The 19,805-nt window shown below is 39.7% G+C and overlaps 1 protein-coding gene across 4 annotated transcripts in view; it reads left to right on the top strand.

Annotated features, from left to right (window-relative positions):
* The window catches only part of SQOR (sulfide quinone oxidoreductase), a 58,710-nt gene that overhangs the window by 28,393 nt on the left and 10,512 nt on the right, over positions 1–19,805 (top strand). For 3 of the 4 annotated variants that reach the window (XM_027870035.1, XM_027870034.1, XM_027870036.1), the window contains 3 exons: positions 4,364–4,614; positions 11,742–11,912; positions 13,897–13,950. In XM_027870035.1, the coding sequence (XP_027725836.1) occupies positions 4,381–4,614; positions 11,742–11,912; positions 13,897–13,950 (459 nt within the window). In that variant the 5' untranslated portion in view covers positions 4,364–4,380. Of the gene's footprint in view, positions 1–2,712; positions 2,734–4,363; positions 4,615–11,741; positions 11,913–13,896; positions 13,951–19,805 lie in introns of those variants that run through there. The other variant, XM_027870037.1, reaches the window with a different exon arrangement.

The raw sequence follows: 19,805 nt of genomic DNA, 5'->3' as shown, positions 1-19,805 counted from the left end.
TTTGTGAGGTTGGGGTTCATGAGTATCTTTGTGCCTCTGGCTATAAGTCTTGACCAATGTCAGGAATGCATCTTGATTCTAATGTTAGGTATTAAATTTTTTTCATTTATTATTATTATTAAGTGCTATTAGTCTGCCTTGTTGCTTCCAGTAATTTGTGGGGAGAGTTTTGCATAATTGAGTTACTAATGACTTTGAATTATGGTCCCTGCTTGTATGGCTTGGGTGTTCTAGTTACTAGGAGGAGTTCATAATCTTGATTTGCAGTAGCTGTCAGGCAGTTATTTGAAGCTTGGAACAATTCTCCCATAAATTACTTGTTTCTTTAAAAACTTGTTTATTTTTTAAAAGCCTGTTGGCAATATCTCAGGATAACTTGGTCTTGAGAAGTTTCATGTCTCCAGCTTCCTATTGACCCATACTGCTAAGTGCTCAAATAAGGCAGGGACCAGGGCTTCTTCACTGAATCAGAGAAGTCTAAGGTTGTCCTGCAGCTGCTCCCTCAAACAGAAAATCATAGAAGGTCAGAGCCAGAAGTTATCCTAGAGAGCATTTAGTCCAATCCTCCCATTTTACAGATGAGGAAACTCAGGCCCAGGGAGGGCCTCAAGTCTACACAGATTTGGTTATCTGGGTATCTTTCTTCTACACTTAGTTAATTTTTATTCACAGTTTCCATTCCTCAGGGTTAAAATCAGGGTCCAGGAGTGGAGAAAAATGGTTTCCCTTAACCGCAAAGTAGAGATTACTGCAGTCATTCTCTTGGAAGACTTAAGTTAATTCAACAAACATTTATTAAGCTCCTACTGTTGTTTTGAGGTATTGGGCTAGATGCTGGTGATATAAAGACCACTGGTATGATTAGGGTAGGAAGGGACCTTAGAAGTCACCTAGTCCAATGTTGTCTCTTCCTCCCCTCCCCCTTAGAGAGGGAACTCAGGCCCAGGGAAGTCAAGTGATTTGTTTTAGATGTAACTAGCTGGTACAGTGGATAGAGTGCTGGGCCTGGAGTCAGGAAGACCTGAGTTCAAATCTAGCCTTAGACACTCACCAGCTGTGTGATGCTGGGCAAGTCACTTAACTTCTGCTTGCCTCAGTTTCTTCATCTGTAAAATGGAGATGATAATAATAACATTTACCTCTCAGGGCTGTTGTGAAGATCATATGTGACAATATTTGTAAATCCCTTAGCAGAGTTGCCTGTCACATAGTAGATTCTTTATAAACGCTTATTCTCTTCCCTTCCCCCTGGTCCCAGGACGCAGAAAAGTAACAAGCAGCAGATCTGGGATTTGAACTCTGGACCTGAGATCCTAAATATATCACATTACTCTATCAAACAACTCTCTATTTAGTTGCCTTCAAGGAGCTAATATTCTAATGGGAGGATATAATTTAGCAGATAAATAAGTGCAAACTCATTTCAAGAAGAGGATATTAAGGATTAGGGGAAATCAGGAAAGGCCTTTTTTGGAGGCAAATAGGGTTAAGTGAGTTGCCCAGGGTCACACAGCTAGTAAGTGTGTGAGGCCAGATTTGAACTCAGGAATATGAGTCTTCCTGATTCCAGGCCTGTCACTCTATCCACTATGCCACCTAACTCCCCCAAGTCTAGTAGTATTGATCTTCTAGCAGTGGCATAGTCAAAGCTGTATTTTAGGAATTTGGCTTGGCAGATGTGTGGAGGATGGAGTAGAGGGGGAGAGACTGCAACAAGAGAGACCAGTTAGGAGATTTTTGCAATAGGCCAAGGGAAAGGGCCTGCATTAGGTGGTGACTGTATCAGTGGAGAGAAAGGGATGGGTCCAAGAATTCTGGAGGCGAAATTGACAAGCCTTGGCAAGTGTTTGGGTACGGAAGTTGAATGAGTCAAGGCCTATTCTTTTATTTGTAGAGGTGGGGTACAATGAATATGAAATAGTGTATATGCTGTCAGCCACAGTCAATGTGTTAGTTGATTTTGCTGAACTTTTTCTTTTCTTTTTTAATCTTTGCTGAAAAGGAAAACTCACTTGTAAGAGAGGCATATATTTGGAAATGAATGTGGTGTAAAATGGGGCAGCTAGGTGGCACAGTGGATAAAATGCTGGACCTGAAGTCAAGAAGACTCATCTTCCTAAGTTCCACTCTGGCCTCAAACATTTACTAGCTGTGTGAACCTGGGCAAGTCACTTCACCCTGTTTGCCTCAGTTTCCTCATCTGTAAAAAGAGCTGGAGAAGGAAATGGCAAACCATTCCAGTCTCTCTGCCATGAAAACCCCATACGGGTTTGGACAAGACTGAAACAACTCAACAACAATACACTACACTTTGGGAGGTACTCTTAATGTAGAAATTATTCACTGAGCTGGTTACAATAAAATCTTTTCTTTAGATTGTTGACTTTGTACATAAAATACATTTTTACAATCCCAGGTCTGGATCAGTTTTATTGGCATTTTAACTGAAATTGCCCAAGGTGTGGACAGCCACCTGCAAATCCGCATCCGGTGATTTGATTAGCATACACTTCCTCACACAAGTTGAACTGGCTACAAGTTGGAATAAAGGGTAAAGGCTTTTTTAAGGCAGGGAAGGACTGGGGCTGAGTCGCTGACTACTTACTGTAAAGTCAAATTGTGAAAGTTTGATTCCTGGGAGGTCAACTTGACTCATTATTACATCTAGTTTACGTTTATTCAACTCTCACTGGGTCCTAGGTGGTCTGAGAGAAGAAAGTCTCTATGGTTTCTGTGAGTGCTTTCATAGACGGATTAAAAGGGCAGAAGGGGGAGATGGCCCAAGGGAAGGATGGATAACAGCTGGGTATGGCTGCAGATAAGTTTAGCAGCAGCAGTCCAATGGAGGTGGGGTGCGGTTTAGAAGTGTCAGAAAGGGGACCTGGAAGCAGAGGAGGGAGAGAATTTGTCTAAAGAACACTAGGAAGTTCTAGGAGTAGGGGTACAGAGATACAGGGTTTATCAAACAGTTATTAGTCCCATCACTTCTCAGCAAAGTGGAAGCAGTGTCAGATTTTATATTCTTGGGCTCAAAGATCACTTCAGATGTCGACTACAGCCATGAAATTAAAAGATGCTTGCTCCTTGGAAGCAAAGCTACACCAAATCTGGACAGCATACTAAAATTCAGAAACATCACCTTGCTGACAAAGGTCCATATAGCCAAAGCTATGGTTTTTCCAGTAGCAATGTATGGCTGAGAGTTGGACTACAAGAAAAGCTGAGTGCCGCAGAATTAACACTTTTGAGTCGTGGTGCGGGAGAAGACTTTGGACACAGAGGAGATCAAATCAGTCAATACTTAAAGAAATTAATTGAGACTACGCATTGGAAGGACAAATACTGAAATTGAAGCTTAAATACTTTGGCCACATAATGTGAAGACTGGACTCACTAGAAAAGACCCTGATGTTGGGAAAGATTGAAGGTGAAAAGGAAAAGAGGATGGCAGAGGATGAGATGGATAGATAGTGTCATGGAAGCAATGAACATGAACTTGGACAGACTTCAAGAGATAACGGAGGATAGAAAGGCCTGCTATGGTCTTGTGGGATCATGAAGAATTGGACATGACTGAATGAACAATAACTGTGTACCAGGCACTGTACTCAATCCTGGGGATACAAATATGAGAGGGATGGTTATTGCCCTCAATCAGTCCACTTTCTAATGTGGAAAGATAATTCATGTAGTGGAGCTGGAAGGGAGGATGGAGAGAGGGTGGTTTGGAGCTGGTGGTCTGAAGAGGGGGCTTGATTTTTGGTACTATCAAGTGACAGACTGCCCAACAGAGCCCGGCATAGCTCCTGGGGTGGACTCCAAGTTTCCTTGGGGAGGAGGTGGGGTAGAATGAGGGAAGGCAGGAATAGAATTGAGAAAAAGTGAGTCAGTGGTCCATTTGTATACGATCCAAAGGTTACTCATGGGAGATGTTAAGGACTGAGGAGAAAGATAGAGGAGCATTCATTGAACACTGGGGACACTGACTTGAGCTATCTAAGTCTTAAAGGTAGCTAGGTGGTATAGTAGGTAGAGAGTTGGACCTCGAGTCAGGAAGACCTGAGTTCAAATCTGTCCTTGGATACTTACTGTGTGAACCTGGGCAAGTCACTTAACTTCTGTCTGTTTCATATCCTCATCTATAAAATATTGTTGTGGGGATAGTAATAGCAGCTACCTCAGAGGGTAGGACCAAATCAGATAATATTAGTAAAGTACTTTGTAAACTTATCTATTATGATTATGACTATTAAGTTCCCAGCTTAGCACCTGTCACTTTTGTGTATTATTTAAGGAAAATATTATATATGGGAGTTACTTATTATTTATAATGATGTCTTTTCCCTCCTTCTTCACCTCACAGATTGACCAAGACCAAGAATGACTTCCCTGGTCATGGTGGTATCCTGCCCCCCAACTAGGCTTCTTGCCTCTTTCCTCCAGCGGGGATCTCAGCAGGCTAGCAAGTTTCAGCTGCACACAGGAACCCCCTCGGCTGCCAAGGACTACTATGAATTCCTGGTCCTGGGTGGGGGAAGTGGTGGGATCACCATGAGCTCCCGAATAAAGAGGAAAGTGGGGGCTGAAAATGTAGCCATTGTTGAGCCTAGTGAGGTAAGTTGGAATTAGAATCCTAAGGGGGTGTGTGTGTGTGTGTGTGTGTGTGTGTGTGTGTGTGTGTGTGTGTGGAGTGTGGTACTGTAGAGCAATGGTTTCTCAACTTTTTTGTTTGGTAAAAACATTTTTGAGCATGTATTTCCAATATGTATCTATTTACTTAATTATCAAAAGAGATTACATATGTAAAACCCTTTGCAAACCTTAAAGTGCTACATAAATACTAGCTTTTATTTATAAATTATAGACACACATGTATATTAATAATTGTGTATTTTATTAAATGTATGTGAAATAAACACTTAAAAAAGATGTGACAAAGATGAAATAGTACTCATCCGCAGGGAGCCACTGGAGTTTCTTGACTTCATGGTCAGACATGAGCTTTAGGAAAATCATTTTGGCTAGAATGAGAGAGATAGATTGGAGTCGGGAGATACTTGATACAGGGGGATGCATAGAGAGGCTATTGTGATAGCACAGGGAAGAGATGATGAGGGCTCAGCTAGAGTAGGCTGTGGTTGTAGTGAGAAGGAAGCAATTGTGAAATATGTGGGAGTTGAAGTGGTAAGATCTGGAAGCTAGTTGGATAAAAATAACTAATATTTATATAGCACTTAAATATGTGCCAGTCACTGTGCTAAACTACACATATTATCTCACTTATTATCTTACACATATTATCTCACTTGATCTTCAGAAAAACTTGGGAGATAGGCATATTATTATCATTCACATTTTGCAGATGGGGAAACTGAGGCAAAAAGAGGTTAAGTGATTTGCCCAAGGTCATATAGCTAGTAAATGTCTGAGGCCAGATTTGAACTCAGGTCTTCCTAATTCCAGGCCTTGTGTTTGAGCCATTGCAATACATAGCTGCTTATTATGTGGGTGAGTGAGGAGTCAAAAAAAATTTTTTTTTTGGCTAAGCAATGAGGCAACTGAGGGAAAAAGAGGTTAAGTGACTTGCCCAGGGTCACACAACTAGTAAATGTCAAGTGTCTGAGGCTGGACTTGAATTCAGGTCCTCCTGACTCCAGGGTGGGTGCTCTATCCACTGTACTGCCTAGCTGCCCCCAAGGAGTTGAAGTTTACACTGAGGTTGTGAGTTTAAGTAACTGGAAGGATGGTGGTACCCTCAACAGAAACAGGGAAATTGGGAAGATAGGTGATTTTGGGAGGGAAAGAAAATGTAATGAGATCTGTATTCAAAACATCCATGTTGTTGCTTAGTCCGTCTGACTCTTTGTGGCCCCATTTGGGGTTTTCCTGACAAAGATAGTGAAATGATTTGCCATTTCCTTCTCCAACTCATTTTACAGATGAGGAAACTGAGGCAAACAGGATTAAGTGACTTGTGTCTGAGGCTGGATTTGAACTCAGGAAGATGAGTTTTCCTGACTCCAGGCCTAGCACTCTATCCACTGTGCCACCTAGTTGCCCCCCAACCTGTTTATACCTGAACTTGAGTGTTTCTGACTTCAGGCCCAGTGCTCTATCCACTGCCCTCCCTAGCTGCCTCTGGTAGTTGTGCAAAGACAGCCTTAAGAAGTATGGGAAAGAGCAGAGAACAGAAGATTGCTTAATAATCTTTATAATGAGGAAGATATACTTAATGTTCCTTTACAGTTCTAGGTCCATGATCCTATGGGGAAGCATATGGAAAAGTTTAGATTGGAGTGGAGAACCTGTGACTTTGAGGCCACTTGTGGCCTTGAGGCTGCAGCTTTTCCCCCCTGGTTTAGATGAATGTAACAGTGATTTTTTTGATTCAAGGGAGAGAGATGCTACCGACTCATGCTCCCATGTAACTTAAGAAATTTCATATTGATATCAGGCAGTTAGGTAGCATAATCAATAAAAATACTGGACTTAGAGTCAGGAAGATCTGAGTTTGAATGCTGACTCAGGTGCTTATTATCTGTGTGACCTTGGAAAAATCATTTAACCTCTCTCAGCCTCAGGTAGAGTACTAGGCCTGAAGTCAGGAAGACTCATCTTCATGAGTTCCAATCTGGCCTCAGATACTTACTAGCTGTATGATCCTGGGCAAATCACTTAATCCTGTTTGCCTCAGTTTCCTCATCTGTAAAATGAACTGGAGAAGGAACTGGCAAACCTCTCCAATATCTTTGCCAAGAAAACCCCAGATGGGCTCATGAAGAGTCAGACATGACTGAAATGACTGAACAACACCAAGATGGGGATGCTAATAGCACTTACTCATAGGGTTGTGGCGAGAATTAAGTGAGATAATTTATAAAGAGCTTTGCAGACTTTAAAGGGCTATGTAAATGGCAGGTATTATTATTATTCTTACATAAAAACAAAGGTCATGGGGAAGCTTGTGACAAAGCCACCTCGGTCTCATTTGTTCTGATTCTGGGATATGCCGCAGTCCAAGGGAGAGCCAACCAGCAGCTGGACAGCTCCTTCACTTCTCCACCTTGTTTCCTAGTGCCTACCTCCCAAGGTTGTTGTGAGGATCAAAGAAGATAATGTTTTTAAAGCATTTAGCACGATGTCTGGCACATGGTTGGTGCTTAAGAAATGCTTATTTCTTTCCTTTCTTTCCCACCTCCTGATACATGTCTAGCAACCAGGGCTCTGCCTTGGGGTGCTGGAATTTTTGTGACCTCTGACAGTATTTAAAAGTTCTTCAGCAATGTAGAAAGGACTGAATTTAGCACCTATTTACAGAAATAATTAGTTAAAATAGGAGGCTGCAGATGGCATGCTCTCTTTTCTAGCTGCTGCACTCCATGTGAATTTTGCCTTGCCTCAGATCTCCCAACTTCCAGTGGCAGTGACTTCCCCAGAAGTGCCTTTTGTAGAATCCTGAGCTCTCCACCTCCATGCTCTCCCAACCCCCATGTGACTCAAGGGCAGCATCTCTTGTTGTTTTCCTTGTTTCAATTTTATGCCACCTGACCTAGACACAAAAATTGCTAAATTAGGCTCTGGGTATGCTACATTTACACCAGCATAAGATTACTCAGACTTTTTTTTTAAATAAAAATTCTGAACTTAAAACACTAAATAAAGAGTACTTCCATTATATATATGCACACACATATATGTATGTATATATCTATGTACATATATGTATACATATGTGCATGTATTAGAACAGAATGAACCTGAAAAATCAGAAACTTTTAAAGAGATATACCAAAATAGGATTAAAGAATCCTATGTGACTATGAACATGTCTATCAGAAATAAATCATGAGAATGTAGACCTGGATTGATATGATTTTTTTGGTGGCTAGGGCTTGTGCATATGGATGACTTTGGCTTTTTTTTTTCAGCAACTCTTTCCTCAATGTGGGGAAAGGCATTTGACCAGATTGCCTCAAATGGGTTTGAAAGAGTGGGTATAGTTTTAATAAAGAAGATGGAGTAATAATAACAACAACAGCAATAGCAACAGCAATAATAATAGCATTTCCATAGTGCCTTAACATTTACAAGTACTTTATGCATGTAATCTCATTACTAACCACTAACATTTATATAGCATTTTAAGGCTTACGAAGTACTTACGTGTGTTATCTCATTTGGTCCTCTCATCAACTCTGTGAAATAGGTGAGGAAACTGATGCTGAGAGATGATAATTGACTTCCCCAGGGTCATACAGCTAAGCAAGCATCTGAGGCAGGTTTTGAATTCAGGTCTTCTTGGCTCTATTTCCAGAGCTTAGTTCACTACATTTCACTGCCACAAAGAGAAAAAGGAATGAAATAAAGAAATTTGATAAATATTAGAAGGTAAGATCAAATAGAAATATAAATGCAGGTTAAGAATTTCTAAGAATTTTAGTGAAATGTTCCCAATTAAACTTTTTTAGGAGTTCTGGGTGCAAAATTTTTTATTTCTGAATAATAGTAGGAACTATCTGAGGCAAACTATTTGGAAGATGAGGGAAGATGATAAGAGGGGTGGATTGAAGACAAGAACAAAATTTCCCACTCTTATCTCTGTTGTTGACTGGAGAGAGCAGGTGAGGTGGCTAGGAAATAAATATTCCTTGTCAAGACATTTTCCTGAAATCAATTTGTGCTATTTAGGATTCACTGGTTGGTAAGTACCTGTGACCCAAAAAGAGCAAATGAGAAGTTTTCTCGTATTTTCCTTTAAATATGTTTTCATTGTTTTCCTTTCAAAGTGAATGACAATAGAACATGTACGTCTGAAGTGTTGTAGGTCTCCTTTTTGACCTTCACTCCATAATGAGACCAGAAATTTGGGTGATGCAGGGCCACCATTAACTGGAGAGAGCAATGAGATTCCAGAGATTTGCTTTGATAGTTGGCTATGAAGCATCAGGGGATCTTTAAGGAACTTTTTAAACTGTAAACTACATGAACCGGGACTATGGTGTTTATCTAAGTTCGTATTTTCCCTGGAACAATGTTCTGCATAGAGTAGGTATTCGATGTTTGAATCACATTATTTGGGGCTCAGAATAGCCGGAAGCCAATCCCTTCTGATGCTTGGCTCCTGGCCAACCTCCCATTTCTTGGTTCTCTTTGCTCATGCCCATATGCCTATTGTTGGTGACTGAACTATTGTTCGTGCGAAACTGAGCTTGAAATAAGAAACCTATTGCTTCCCATAAGTGCAGGCAGCAGATTCATCAATTTCACAGCCACTGCTTCTGTCCACTGTTAGCCACAATGATCTTAGGAAATAATTACAAAATGTACCTTGGGGACTACTGGCTCACAAACTAGCTAGTTTCTTGATATTAGGAGGAGTGGGGAACTTTTCAACAATTTTTTATTGTCAGGAGCTAAGCAACTAAACCTTTGGAATAGTTTTGGGGTCTATGAGAATATCCTGGGATATTTATTAGCAATAAAGATGCTCCACAGAGTTCATAGCTACCCCATGGCATTAATTATGGTCCTTGGCTGGTTCTAAGGCCCATGGGACCTCTGAAAGTCTGAAGAATCCTGATTTGGACTGTGTCTCTTGGAATCGTTTCCTCCTTTCTTAAAGTACTTTTCTTGTAACAACTCTGTATAAAAGGTAGTCTGAATATCCCCTGGTAGTGTGATGGGTAGTATATAGAGAGACTTTGTCTTGAAGCCATGAAGACCTAAATTCTTGGAACATTTTTGAAATGAGTAAGTGACTTTAACTCTCTGAACCTCAGTTTCCTCATCTGTAAAATGGAAGGGTTGGACTAGATGCCTTTTAATGTCTCTTCCAATTCTAAATCCTGTGAGTGGATTGAAATTCCCAAAGTGCACATTAAACTAGGTTGTTTCATCCTTTATCTGAATGCCTGCCAGTTTTCCAGACCAGTTTGTATTCAGAGTAGCTGCCCCTAGAGTAGTTGCCTTTCAGATTTATCCATTCAGGGATTTTAGGCGGATAGGCAATGAAGTCTAATAATATTCTTATATTAAAATATATATGCCTGCCTTATATATAATGCATAGTTTGTAAACCTCAAAGCACTTATAGGTAGCATGGTACAGTGTGGAAAGAGAGAAAGCCTGGGTCTAAAATTCAACCTTTGTAGTTCATCTGGAAAAATTACTTAACCTCTCAGTGGCCCAGACAGCTCTCTAAAACTAGTAGGTCTGGATGCACATTGATGGGGGCAGTTTCTTCATCAGAGTTTCCTACAACAATAAAATCACAAGTCTGGACCCCCCAAAAAGGCACTATATAAATGTATTATCTTGATATGTATTACTAATATAGTTTAAAATTATAATGAATAAGAGATGAATTGATAGATAGATGGGAGAGAGAGAGAGAGGGAGAGAGAGTCAGACAGAGAGAAAGAAGGGTTGAGAAAGGTGGGGGGAAGAGGGGAAGAGGAGGTGGGGAAGAGGGATCATATAAAGTAGAGGCAGCTTGGCACACTAGATAAAGAGCTGACATTGAGGCCAGGAAAACCTGAGTTCAAGTCTCACATATGACACAGATTGGCTCCATGCAATTCTTTAAAACTGTAAATCGTTGAGAAGGTGCTGTCCTGCATTGGTAGGGAAGTCTCCTCATTCTAGAGTTCCCCATACTAATGAAATCCCCATCCCTATCCCTATATTACTCAATGAGATTTCAGCCAGTTGTCATTCATAGTCACTGAAATGAGTTTTGTCATCAGGGGACCTGATAGATAGAGCCCAATTCTAATTCTCCATAATGGCATGGAGGTAAATGGATTCTTCCAGGCTGCACTAGCAGAAGGTAAACTTTAGTAGGGGTCACCAAGCTAGAAAAGTTCATAAACCTATAGGAAGTTAGAGCTGAAAGGGACCTTAGAGAAGAGGCAGGCAGTATAGGGTAGGGGAAAGAGTTCAGAGACAGAAGATCTATGTTTGATAGGAAGCTCTGCTCCTTACAACATGTGTGATCTTGTCCCTTGCCCTTTCTGGGCTTCAGCTGCCTCATCCGTAAAATGATTGGGTTGGGCTAGGTAGGTAGCCCTACCTACCCCATTGATAGGTGACCTATCAATGAATGAATCATAAGATTTAGAACAGTTAAATTGTATTATTTAGAGGGACCTCAGAGATCATCAAGAATGACTTCACAGTTTTGCTGATAAATAAATTGAGGCACAGACTGGTGAAATGAACTACCTAAGGTCACACAGCTAGCAAACAACAGAACTAGTACTTGAATTTAGGTTTTCTACTTCCGGGACCAGAGTCCTTTCCATCCTACCAGATTGTCTAAAATATGGACGTGATGATAGGATGTCTACTAAGAAAAATCCTAGCCAAATTTGAAAAGTCTCTTTTACCAGAAAGTTAATCACCAGGGGATGGATATTTTTGGGACCACAGTAGTTCATCAAGTTATCTGTAAAGTGATGACGGGTCTGAGATCCACAGAGGAGAGAATATTCATTTCGATAAAATCACAGAGCTCTTGAAATATTGCTGTCTTGGAACCACTTGTGGATTTTCTGTTGTGATTCTATGGTTGGAAGTGTGCCTGTCTTTCAGGAATCAATAGCCCTGTAGGACCAAACCTCCAAGAACTTTCCCTTGTGACCCATTCCAAAGTTTAGTAATTAGTGCAAGGGTTCTCCTTTCTCCTACCCCTCTAGAGCAGCCCTACTGAGAGGAATTCTTAAATGTTTTGTTTCTTATAGAAACATTTTTACCAGCCCCTGTGGACACTGGTGGGTGCTGGTGCCAAAAAACTGTCATCATCCAGCCGTCCCACAGCAAGTGTTATTCCATCAGGAGTAGAATGGATCAAATCTGTAGTGAGAGAGCTGGATCCAGATGACAACTGCATCCGCATCGATAATGGGAAAAAGGTAACTGATCCCTTCAAGGCCTTTCTGCCTAGCTTGCTTTTGTGTTCCCAGGATAATCTTTCTTTCATAGGTCTGGTCACATTACTCTCCTGCTCAACAACCTGAAATGGCTCCCTCTTGCCTACTGGATAAAGTTCAGACTCTTTTGCCTGGTAATCAAAAACCCTCCATGATCTGGCATTATCCTACTTTTCCAGGCTCAGATCATACTATTCCTCTTTATACACTGGATACCCTCTCTGTCTTCCAAACGTTCCCTGTGCTTTCCTTTCTCCACACCTTTGTTCATATGATTCTCTATGCTTGGAAGGTGTTTCTTCTCCCTCTTTGACTGTTTAATCTTATCTATTCTTTAAAGCCCAATTCAAATGTCATTTCCTCCAAGAAGTCTTCCCAGATTCTCCTTTGTCAGGGATGACATCCCCCTTGGATCTCACCTTGGTTCTTAAATGCATTTATCATGTAATCTTATGTGATATCATTATCTGTATTTCTTTATTTCCCTAATAGAAATTAGTAATCTCTAGGAGAGTAGAAAGTATGTACCATATGTATTTTGTATCATCCTGGTATGTAGCACAGTGCTTTACATAGAATTAGATACACAATTAAGTTTATGGAATGTTTACTGCCATTGAAAAAAAAAGAGAGACGATTTCTCTAGTGAAGTGTGTATGTGTGTGTGTGTGTACACAGGTGCCTGGTGATCTGGTATGGTGGTAGTGAATAGAGGACAGGAATGATAATAAGAGTAAATGGTCAGTCTCCCCATTTCATTAATATGAATACTAGATCCTTAAAGTATCAACATTTCCCATCCCACACTCCAAGAAGAAAGAGGGTAAAGGAAAGAGCCATCTCTTTACAAAGTGAGGTGGCTAAGATAGCTTTAGGAACATTGTGTCTGGGCCTCCCAGAATTGGGTGCCCTCATCCAAAGATGGTGTTCATGTTGCATATATGAACACTTTAAAGATACAGATAGTTTAAAACTAACACCCCCTGTTGCATTTTCCAGATTTTGATGGCATAGGCAAGACCCCAGGTCTTGACTCCAAGTCCAGTGCCCTTTCTACATGTTTGCAGATCCATCTGGCTCCATCTTTGTCTACTAGCTATCTCTTGCGATCCTAAAAGCAAGTTGTTTCTAATGGACTGCTCTTAACAAGCCTCCATTTTCAAGTTGAAACTGCATTCATCTCAATCACTTTGGAAAATAGTGTAGTTATTTGTGTCCCTAGACCAGAATCTCTCTAACTATTGTCTAACCTAGACTTCCCACAGCAACTGTCAATTCTTTGATTCTTCAACTTTCAATTTTGATTTATTCAATATGCTTGTTCTTTTTCTTCTCCCAACTCATGTTTATAGTTGTTTTTTTTTTTAAACTAACTGTTCTCTTTCTTTCTAGCTATTTTCTCAACTTTCTTCAAACCCTCCCTTTTCTAGTAGGTTCTTTACTTATCCATTTCTTCTTGGTTACATTCTCCTTGTTTATACTTCTTGACATGTCAGTGTCCTTTTGTTCTGTTTCTGTCAGTCTGGGTCAATATAAAATTAACATCCCCCAAACCCACATTTCCACCAACATAGTTAAGATGAATTTTTTATTCCCAATGGAAAAGGGATACAATTACAGTGCACATATTTATGTTATGGAATGTTACCCATCACCCAAACATTATTAAATAAGATCAGATATCTTGTTACTTAATTCACCTGTGGGATTCTCCAACTATGATGACCCAACTCTGAGATCACCTATATATAGACTCTCTCTCTCTCTCACTCTCTCTCTCTCTCTCTCTTCCTCTCTTTCTCTCTTTCTCTCTTTCTCAGAACTCTGCAGAGAGCAATTTGTCTCCTGGGATAATGGAGTCCAACCTATCAAATGGGAAAGTGTAACCTAATTCCATGGGTGTTGTCTGATCTATTTCGTGCTGAAGTTCTACTCTGTCTAAAATACCATCTTTTTTGTGTTATAGATTGCTTATAAATATCTCATCATTGCTCTTGGAATCAAGCTGGAATTTGAGAAGGTATGTCTTAATGATTTCTCTGTTACTGGGAGTCATTTATGCTGAAGTCCAGTCTTGTATTTTGGTGTTCTGTCCCAGGCAAGGTTTTCAGAAATTCCAATCTAACTATAATTGATAATATCCAGATTTTTTTTCCCCCAGTTGAAATGAGTCATCCTGAAATTTTGTCAATGAAAACATACATGTTCTAACTTTTAAACTTAGCCAGAAATTGAATACATCCTTTTTATAATAGCACTTCTTGCAAAACAGTCCTTTCAAATTTAAAAGAAATGGTTCTTTGTGTGGAATGGAATAATCTCATTATAGATGAAATTTTTCTTCAGATATTGGATTCAAGAGGTGTAGACCATAACAAACATTTCCCTAAATGGAAGTGGGATCTAGTTTTTGCCTAGTTAGGGTACCTGGAGATTAATTTTTTTTTGAAAACAAAACTATTACTCAGGAAACATAATCCCTACGGAAGTAGTTAATTAAATTTCTCTTTAAAATGAACTAAGAGGCTAGGGGTACGTTGAAGGGTTGCTTTTGAGTTATAGTAGAAAGAATCCTAGATTTGGAATCAGAAAATCTAAGTTCAGTTACTAATTCTGTCCCTTACTAACTGTGTGACCTTGGGCAATTCACTGTATCAATGCAGATACTCTAGAAGGATGTTCCCATGTCATTAGAAAGGTACCAAGAGGATGTTGAGATACCAGAGAAGGAGACGCCCATGCTGTCTTGGTAGTAAGTAAGTTTTACTGGGGGAGCTTATTCACAAAACCTGTCCTGGGCAGTGGCAGGACAGTGGCAGACCCCTGCACCACACTTAGGCCAGGCAAGATATTATATAGAAACAGAACCAAGAAGACTTAGTGCCAAGAGATGGTCCATGGTCACCTATAAGTTTTCCCATTGGATCTATTTCACCATTTACAATAATCGTGATGCCATAGGTCATGTTCTCAGGCTCTTGTTCCCACCATTTCTTGTGGGCTCAATTTCCTTATCTATAAAATGAGGTGATTGGATTTTTTAGACCTCTAAGCTCTAAATCTATGATCCTATGCCAGACACAAATATTATGAAATTTAAGTTTATTCTTTCCTGATATAATAAATAAAGTAAAATACATTTTGGGACAGATATTGGTAAGAAAGGAATTGTGTTATAGAAGGATATAGGAGTAATGATCTGGATTGAAGTCCTGCCTCTGAGAGCTGGGTACCTCTGGGAATGCTTCATAGCCTCTCAGTGCACCAGGCAACTCTCTAGGACTTTAAGTTACAGGTGAGCTGCTGCTAATCTTGCTGATATGCACTAAGGGAGAGAAGGCCACACCAAGACTTTCTCTATGCTTAAAGAAACCACATCTCTAGACAAAGCAAAACAAAACATTAATTCAGTAAGTTCTGTAGTGTCCAGAGGAGAGTAGCCAGGCCAGTGAAGGGTCTTGTCTCCCTGCCATAGGAGGATCAGTTGAGAAGACTTAGGAGGATGGTATTTGAATGGTTATTGTCAACAACAGATTAGGCTCTTTCAGATGGGTCCCAGATGACAGAATGAGGAACAAGGGGTGAAATTTTTTTATGAAAAAAGATGAGTAGCCACTAGAGAAATCTAAGAATGGAACGGGCTCCCTCAGGAGGTGTAGGAGCTTTGAACCCCCTTACTACAATCCTTAAAGCAGAGGCTAGGTGAGCACTTGCCAAGTATGGTTTTTTTTTGTTTTTTTTTTGTTTTTTTTTTGGTAGTTGGGGTTAAGTGACTTGCCCACGGTCACACAGGTAGTAAGTATCAAGTGTTTAGTCTGAGGTTGGATTTGAACTCAGGTCGTCCTGACTTCCGGGCTGGTGCTCTATCCACTGCGCCGCCTAGCTGCCCTGCCAAGTATGTTGTTGAAAGGATTCTTTTTAGGTGTAGGTTGGATTAGATGGCTTCTCAGTTCCCTTCCAGCCTGAAGTTCCAGATCCTGTGATTCTGGGAAACAATGTTACTTCCAAGGAGCTTCTTGGGAACCTGCTGTACCAATAATTGTATTACACAGCCCCATTGTGATTACTCAGGAAAAACTGCAGGGATATGGACAATCCAAAGGTTTTATTTCTTGGAGTTCACAGATGACATCTAAAGAGTATGGTTGCTACTATACTATAAAATGATTCTCATTGTTTGCCTTTCCAGTGCTTGGTTGGCCCCAAGATCCCAGGATACAGTCTCTGAATTTTCAGAGTAGCTATGAATCAGAGGGGAGGTTTGTTTAAATGGGTTTATAACTCTGGAATAGGGATCATTTTTCTCAAGCAAACTGCCCAAGGGTGGAGTTTACATTCTAACACTGAGCAAAGCCAGACTCCCCAAGAATAGCTATTGGAGAATGGTATTGGGTGCAATTTCTTTGGGAGAAAGTTTTCTCTGAAAAACTCTCTTTGGTTGTGGGTTCTGCTGTAAGATTGGGTCTCTCAAGGCTCCCAGCCTTGCCTAGAGGCATTAGTGATCTAATCCTGAAAAAGAAGTGTCATATCAATACAGACCCACTTGCCATCTTTGGAAATAAGATAAAGAGGGAGAAAAATTCTTCAAAGATAGGGAGAAACTAATTACAGTTATATTTATACCTGAACATTCAGCCTGGGGTTATTGACCTGAATATATGGGTTGACCTCTCTATTTGTTGTACAGTGTACAAGGAGGTACATGTTTTAGTTCATATTTATTAAAAATTTTTAAAAATAGGAAAAAAAAGGATACACACATATACATGTATGCACACATAGGTATATATGTATGTGTATATTCATACATACAAAATATGTATACATATACACACATACATACAAACATATACACATACATATATACACATATATACTCACACACACAAAGCATACACACACACACACACATATGTGTATATATATATATATATATATATACACACACCTATACATATATATTTCTAGAACAACTGGAAATGTGCCTGGCACACTTCTAGAAAAAACTGGGAAGATTTGTATGAACTAAGGCAGAATGAAGTGAGTAAAAGTAGGACAATTTGTACAATGACAGAAACATTGTAGAGAAAAACAACTTTAAAAGATTTGAGAACTCTGATGGGTGCCATGATAAACCAGTTCAGAGGACTGAAGATAAAGCACACTGCTCCTCTCCTTCCAATGAGGTGATGAACTCAAGGGCTGCAGAGAGAGGCATGTATTTTCAGGCATGGTCAATGTAGGAATTTGTTTTGCTGGACTATGGATATTGATTTTTTTTTTCATTTGTTTAATGGCTAGGGTAGTGTTATAAATGCAAATTAAAAGTTATTTATTAGATGTGCTTGGTGACATAGGACTAGAAATATATATATATACACACACACAAAGATACATATACATATATACACATATACAGCATTTCTCATATATGTGTGTGTGTATATACATATATATATACACATATATACATATACACACATACACATATATATTTGTGTGTGAGGCAATTGTGTTTAAATGACTTGCCCAGGGTCATATAGCTAGTAAATGTCAAGTGTCTGAGGCTGGATTTGAACTCAGGTCCTCCTGACTCCAGGATCAATGCTCTATCCATTGTGCCACCTAGCTGTATCCCCCCCAATTAGAAATATTAGTAGCAGTCTTACTGCTCATTAGATTGACTAAACATCAGCTTGTAATCACTAACATTGTTTTCCTCTAACCAAAGAGGAGAAAGAGATTGTGGGTACACCCAAGCTGTTATCTCACTGATTTGTATCATAGTTTGGCAGTGAGATTTGACAGTATAATTACTGTGACCCTGAGTACTTAATGGACTGCTGCCTAATGGGCTCTAAATTGTCACCAGCAAGAGAACCAATACATCACAAAATGCCAAACAAGTCTTCTAAAGGATTCAGCATCAAGTTCTTACAGGATACCAATGGGGAACTATGTAAAATTTCAAATGTTGGAAAGACTTCACGTACAGTTCTGGCAGCTGATTATGTTTGCTTTATGAAGATGAACCTAGAAGTACATAGATGCTCATTGTTAGGAGGCTGGCTCCTTGGGAATGATTTTTTTTTTTTTTTTGGAATGAAGCCTTTGGCTGTGGCAATCCATGCAACAGAGAAAAATACAAAGCAGCCCTCAGTCCTGTGTGGTTGCTTCCTGTTTCTTTGGTGATGGTGGCAGAGAGGCAAAAAAGAGAGCAGAACACTGATGCTAAGACTGTCACAGACTTTAGCCTGTCTATAACCATTGATTTAGCTTTCGGTGAGGTGTTTTGATCTTTCTCCAAACACCCACCAATGGATATCCTACTGGAGAAATTGAATTGTGTTAATCTTGACGTTCTGATTATAAATTAAACCAGAAGGCAGAAAGAATTTTCCTTTAAATGGAAGAAGGGAGAGCTAGATAAAGGAGTTGGCAGAATTGGTTTGATTGTGTATCCAAAGGCAACAAGAAACATTATCTTATGGGGCATTTGGTTATCTCATTATAAAAATGCCTATGGTGTTTGCAAAAAGACAGCCATGAAAATCTTATTTGTTTAGCATTTGCTGTGGAGGATTCATAGGTAGAGAAACCAGATTTGCTTTCAGATCCTAGTTCTGCTAATTCCTATTTGTATGACTGAAGGTAAGTCTCAGGGACTCAATTTCCTCATCTGTAAAATGAAAAGATGGGATAAATGAGCACTAATGCCCCTCCTAGCTTTAAATCTTATGATAAAATAAAGGATGGCACAGTGGATAGAATGCTGGACCTGGAGTCAGAAAGACTCATTTTTAACAGTTCAAATTCAGCCTCAGACACTTACTGGCTGTGTATCCTGGGGAAGTTCACTTAACCCTGTTTGCCTCAGTTTCCTCATCTGTAAAACGAGCTGGAGAAGGAAATGGCAAAACACTCCAGTATCTTTGCCAAGAAAACCCCAAATGGGATCATGCAGACATAACTGAAAAAAGACAAAACAACAACAAAAGAATTATAGAGCTGGAAAGGACGTAGAGCAGTTATTTGGTTTAGACTCTTGACATCAGTTGGATGAATGTAAAATCCAGTCAAGGATAGTTATCTGTTTTCTTAAATATCTTTTAAGAATGTATGCTCCCTAGTCTTCCTTAGGCCACTGTTCTCTTTAATTTCTCTGACAGTCAAGAAAAGGTCTTCCTTATATGCAATTGAAATATCTCCTGTTTTAATGTAAATCCATTTCCCTCTTCCACTCTAATGTGAATAATTGCTCAGTACCCTCTTCATAGGCAGATAGGTGGCACACAGGGCACAGTGGTTAGAGCACTGGGCCTGAGGTAGGAAGACCTGCATTCAAATCCAGCCTCAGACACTTTGTAGATGTATGATCCTGGAACAAGTAACTTCGGGTCTGCCTCAGTTTCCTCAACTGTAAAATAGAGAGAATAATAGCACCTATCTTTCAGGATTTTAACGATCAAAGGAGATATTTGTAAATTGCTTAACATAGTGCCTGGTATATAGTAGATACTTCATAAATACTTGTTTCCTTTCTTCCTTCCTAAAAATGCTTTTTAAACTTGAAGTAATCAACTCCCCCTTAGCCTTAGAGGCTGTGTGGTATGAAAGAAAGAATGCTGAATTTGGAGCCAGAGGAATTTGGCTCTGAATCTGTGATTCTCTTCTCTAGAACAAACATTTTCTATCCCTTTACTTTTGCTCATGGAACAAAGACAGTTTTTATACCCTTTAAATCATCTTTGTCATTCATCTTTAAACCTCTTATTTCTACACATCCTTCTTAAAATGTAGGCTGACTAGATTCTTACCTGGTATTCTAATAGAGGTCTTACTGATGCAAAGAATAGATGAATGATTTTTTTTTCT

This window comes from Vombatus ursinus, unplaced genomic scaffold (genome assembly GCF_900497805.2).
Source record: "Vombatus ursinus unplaced genomic scaffold, bare-nosed wombat genome assembly UNPS02014794.1, whole genome shotgun sequence".
Lineage (NCBI taxonomy): Eukaryota > Metazoa > Chordata > Mammalia > Diprotodontia > Vombatidae > Vombatus > Vombatus ursinus.
Note: the sequence above shows the minus strand (reverse complement) of the source record. Positions and strands in the feature narration are given on the sequence as shown.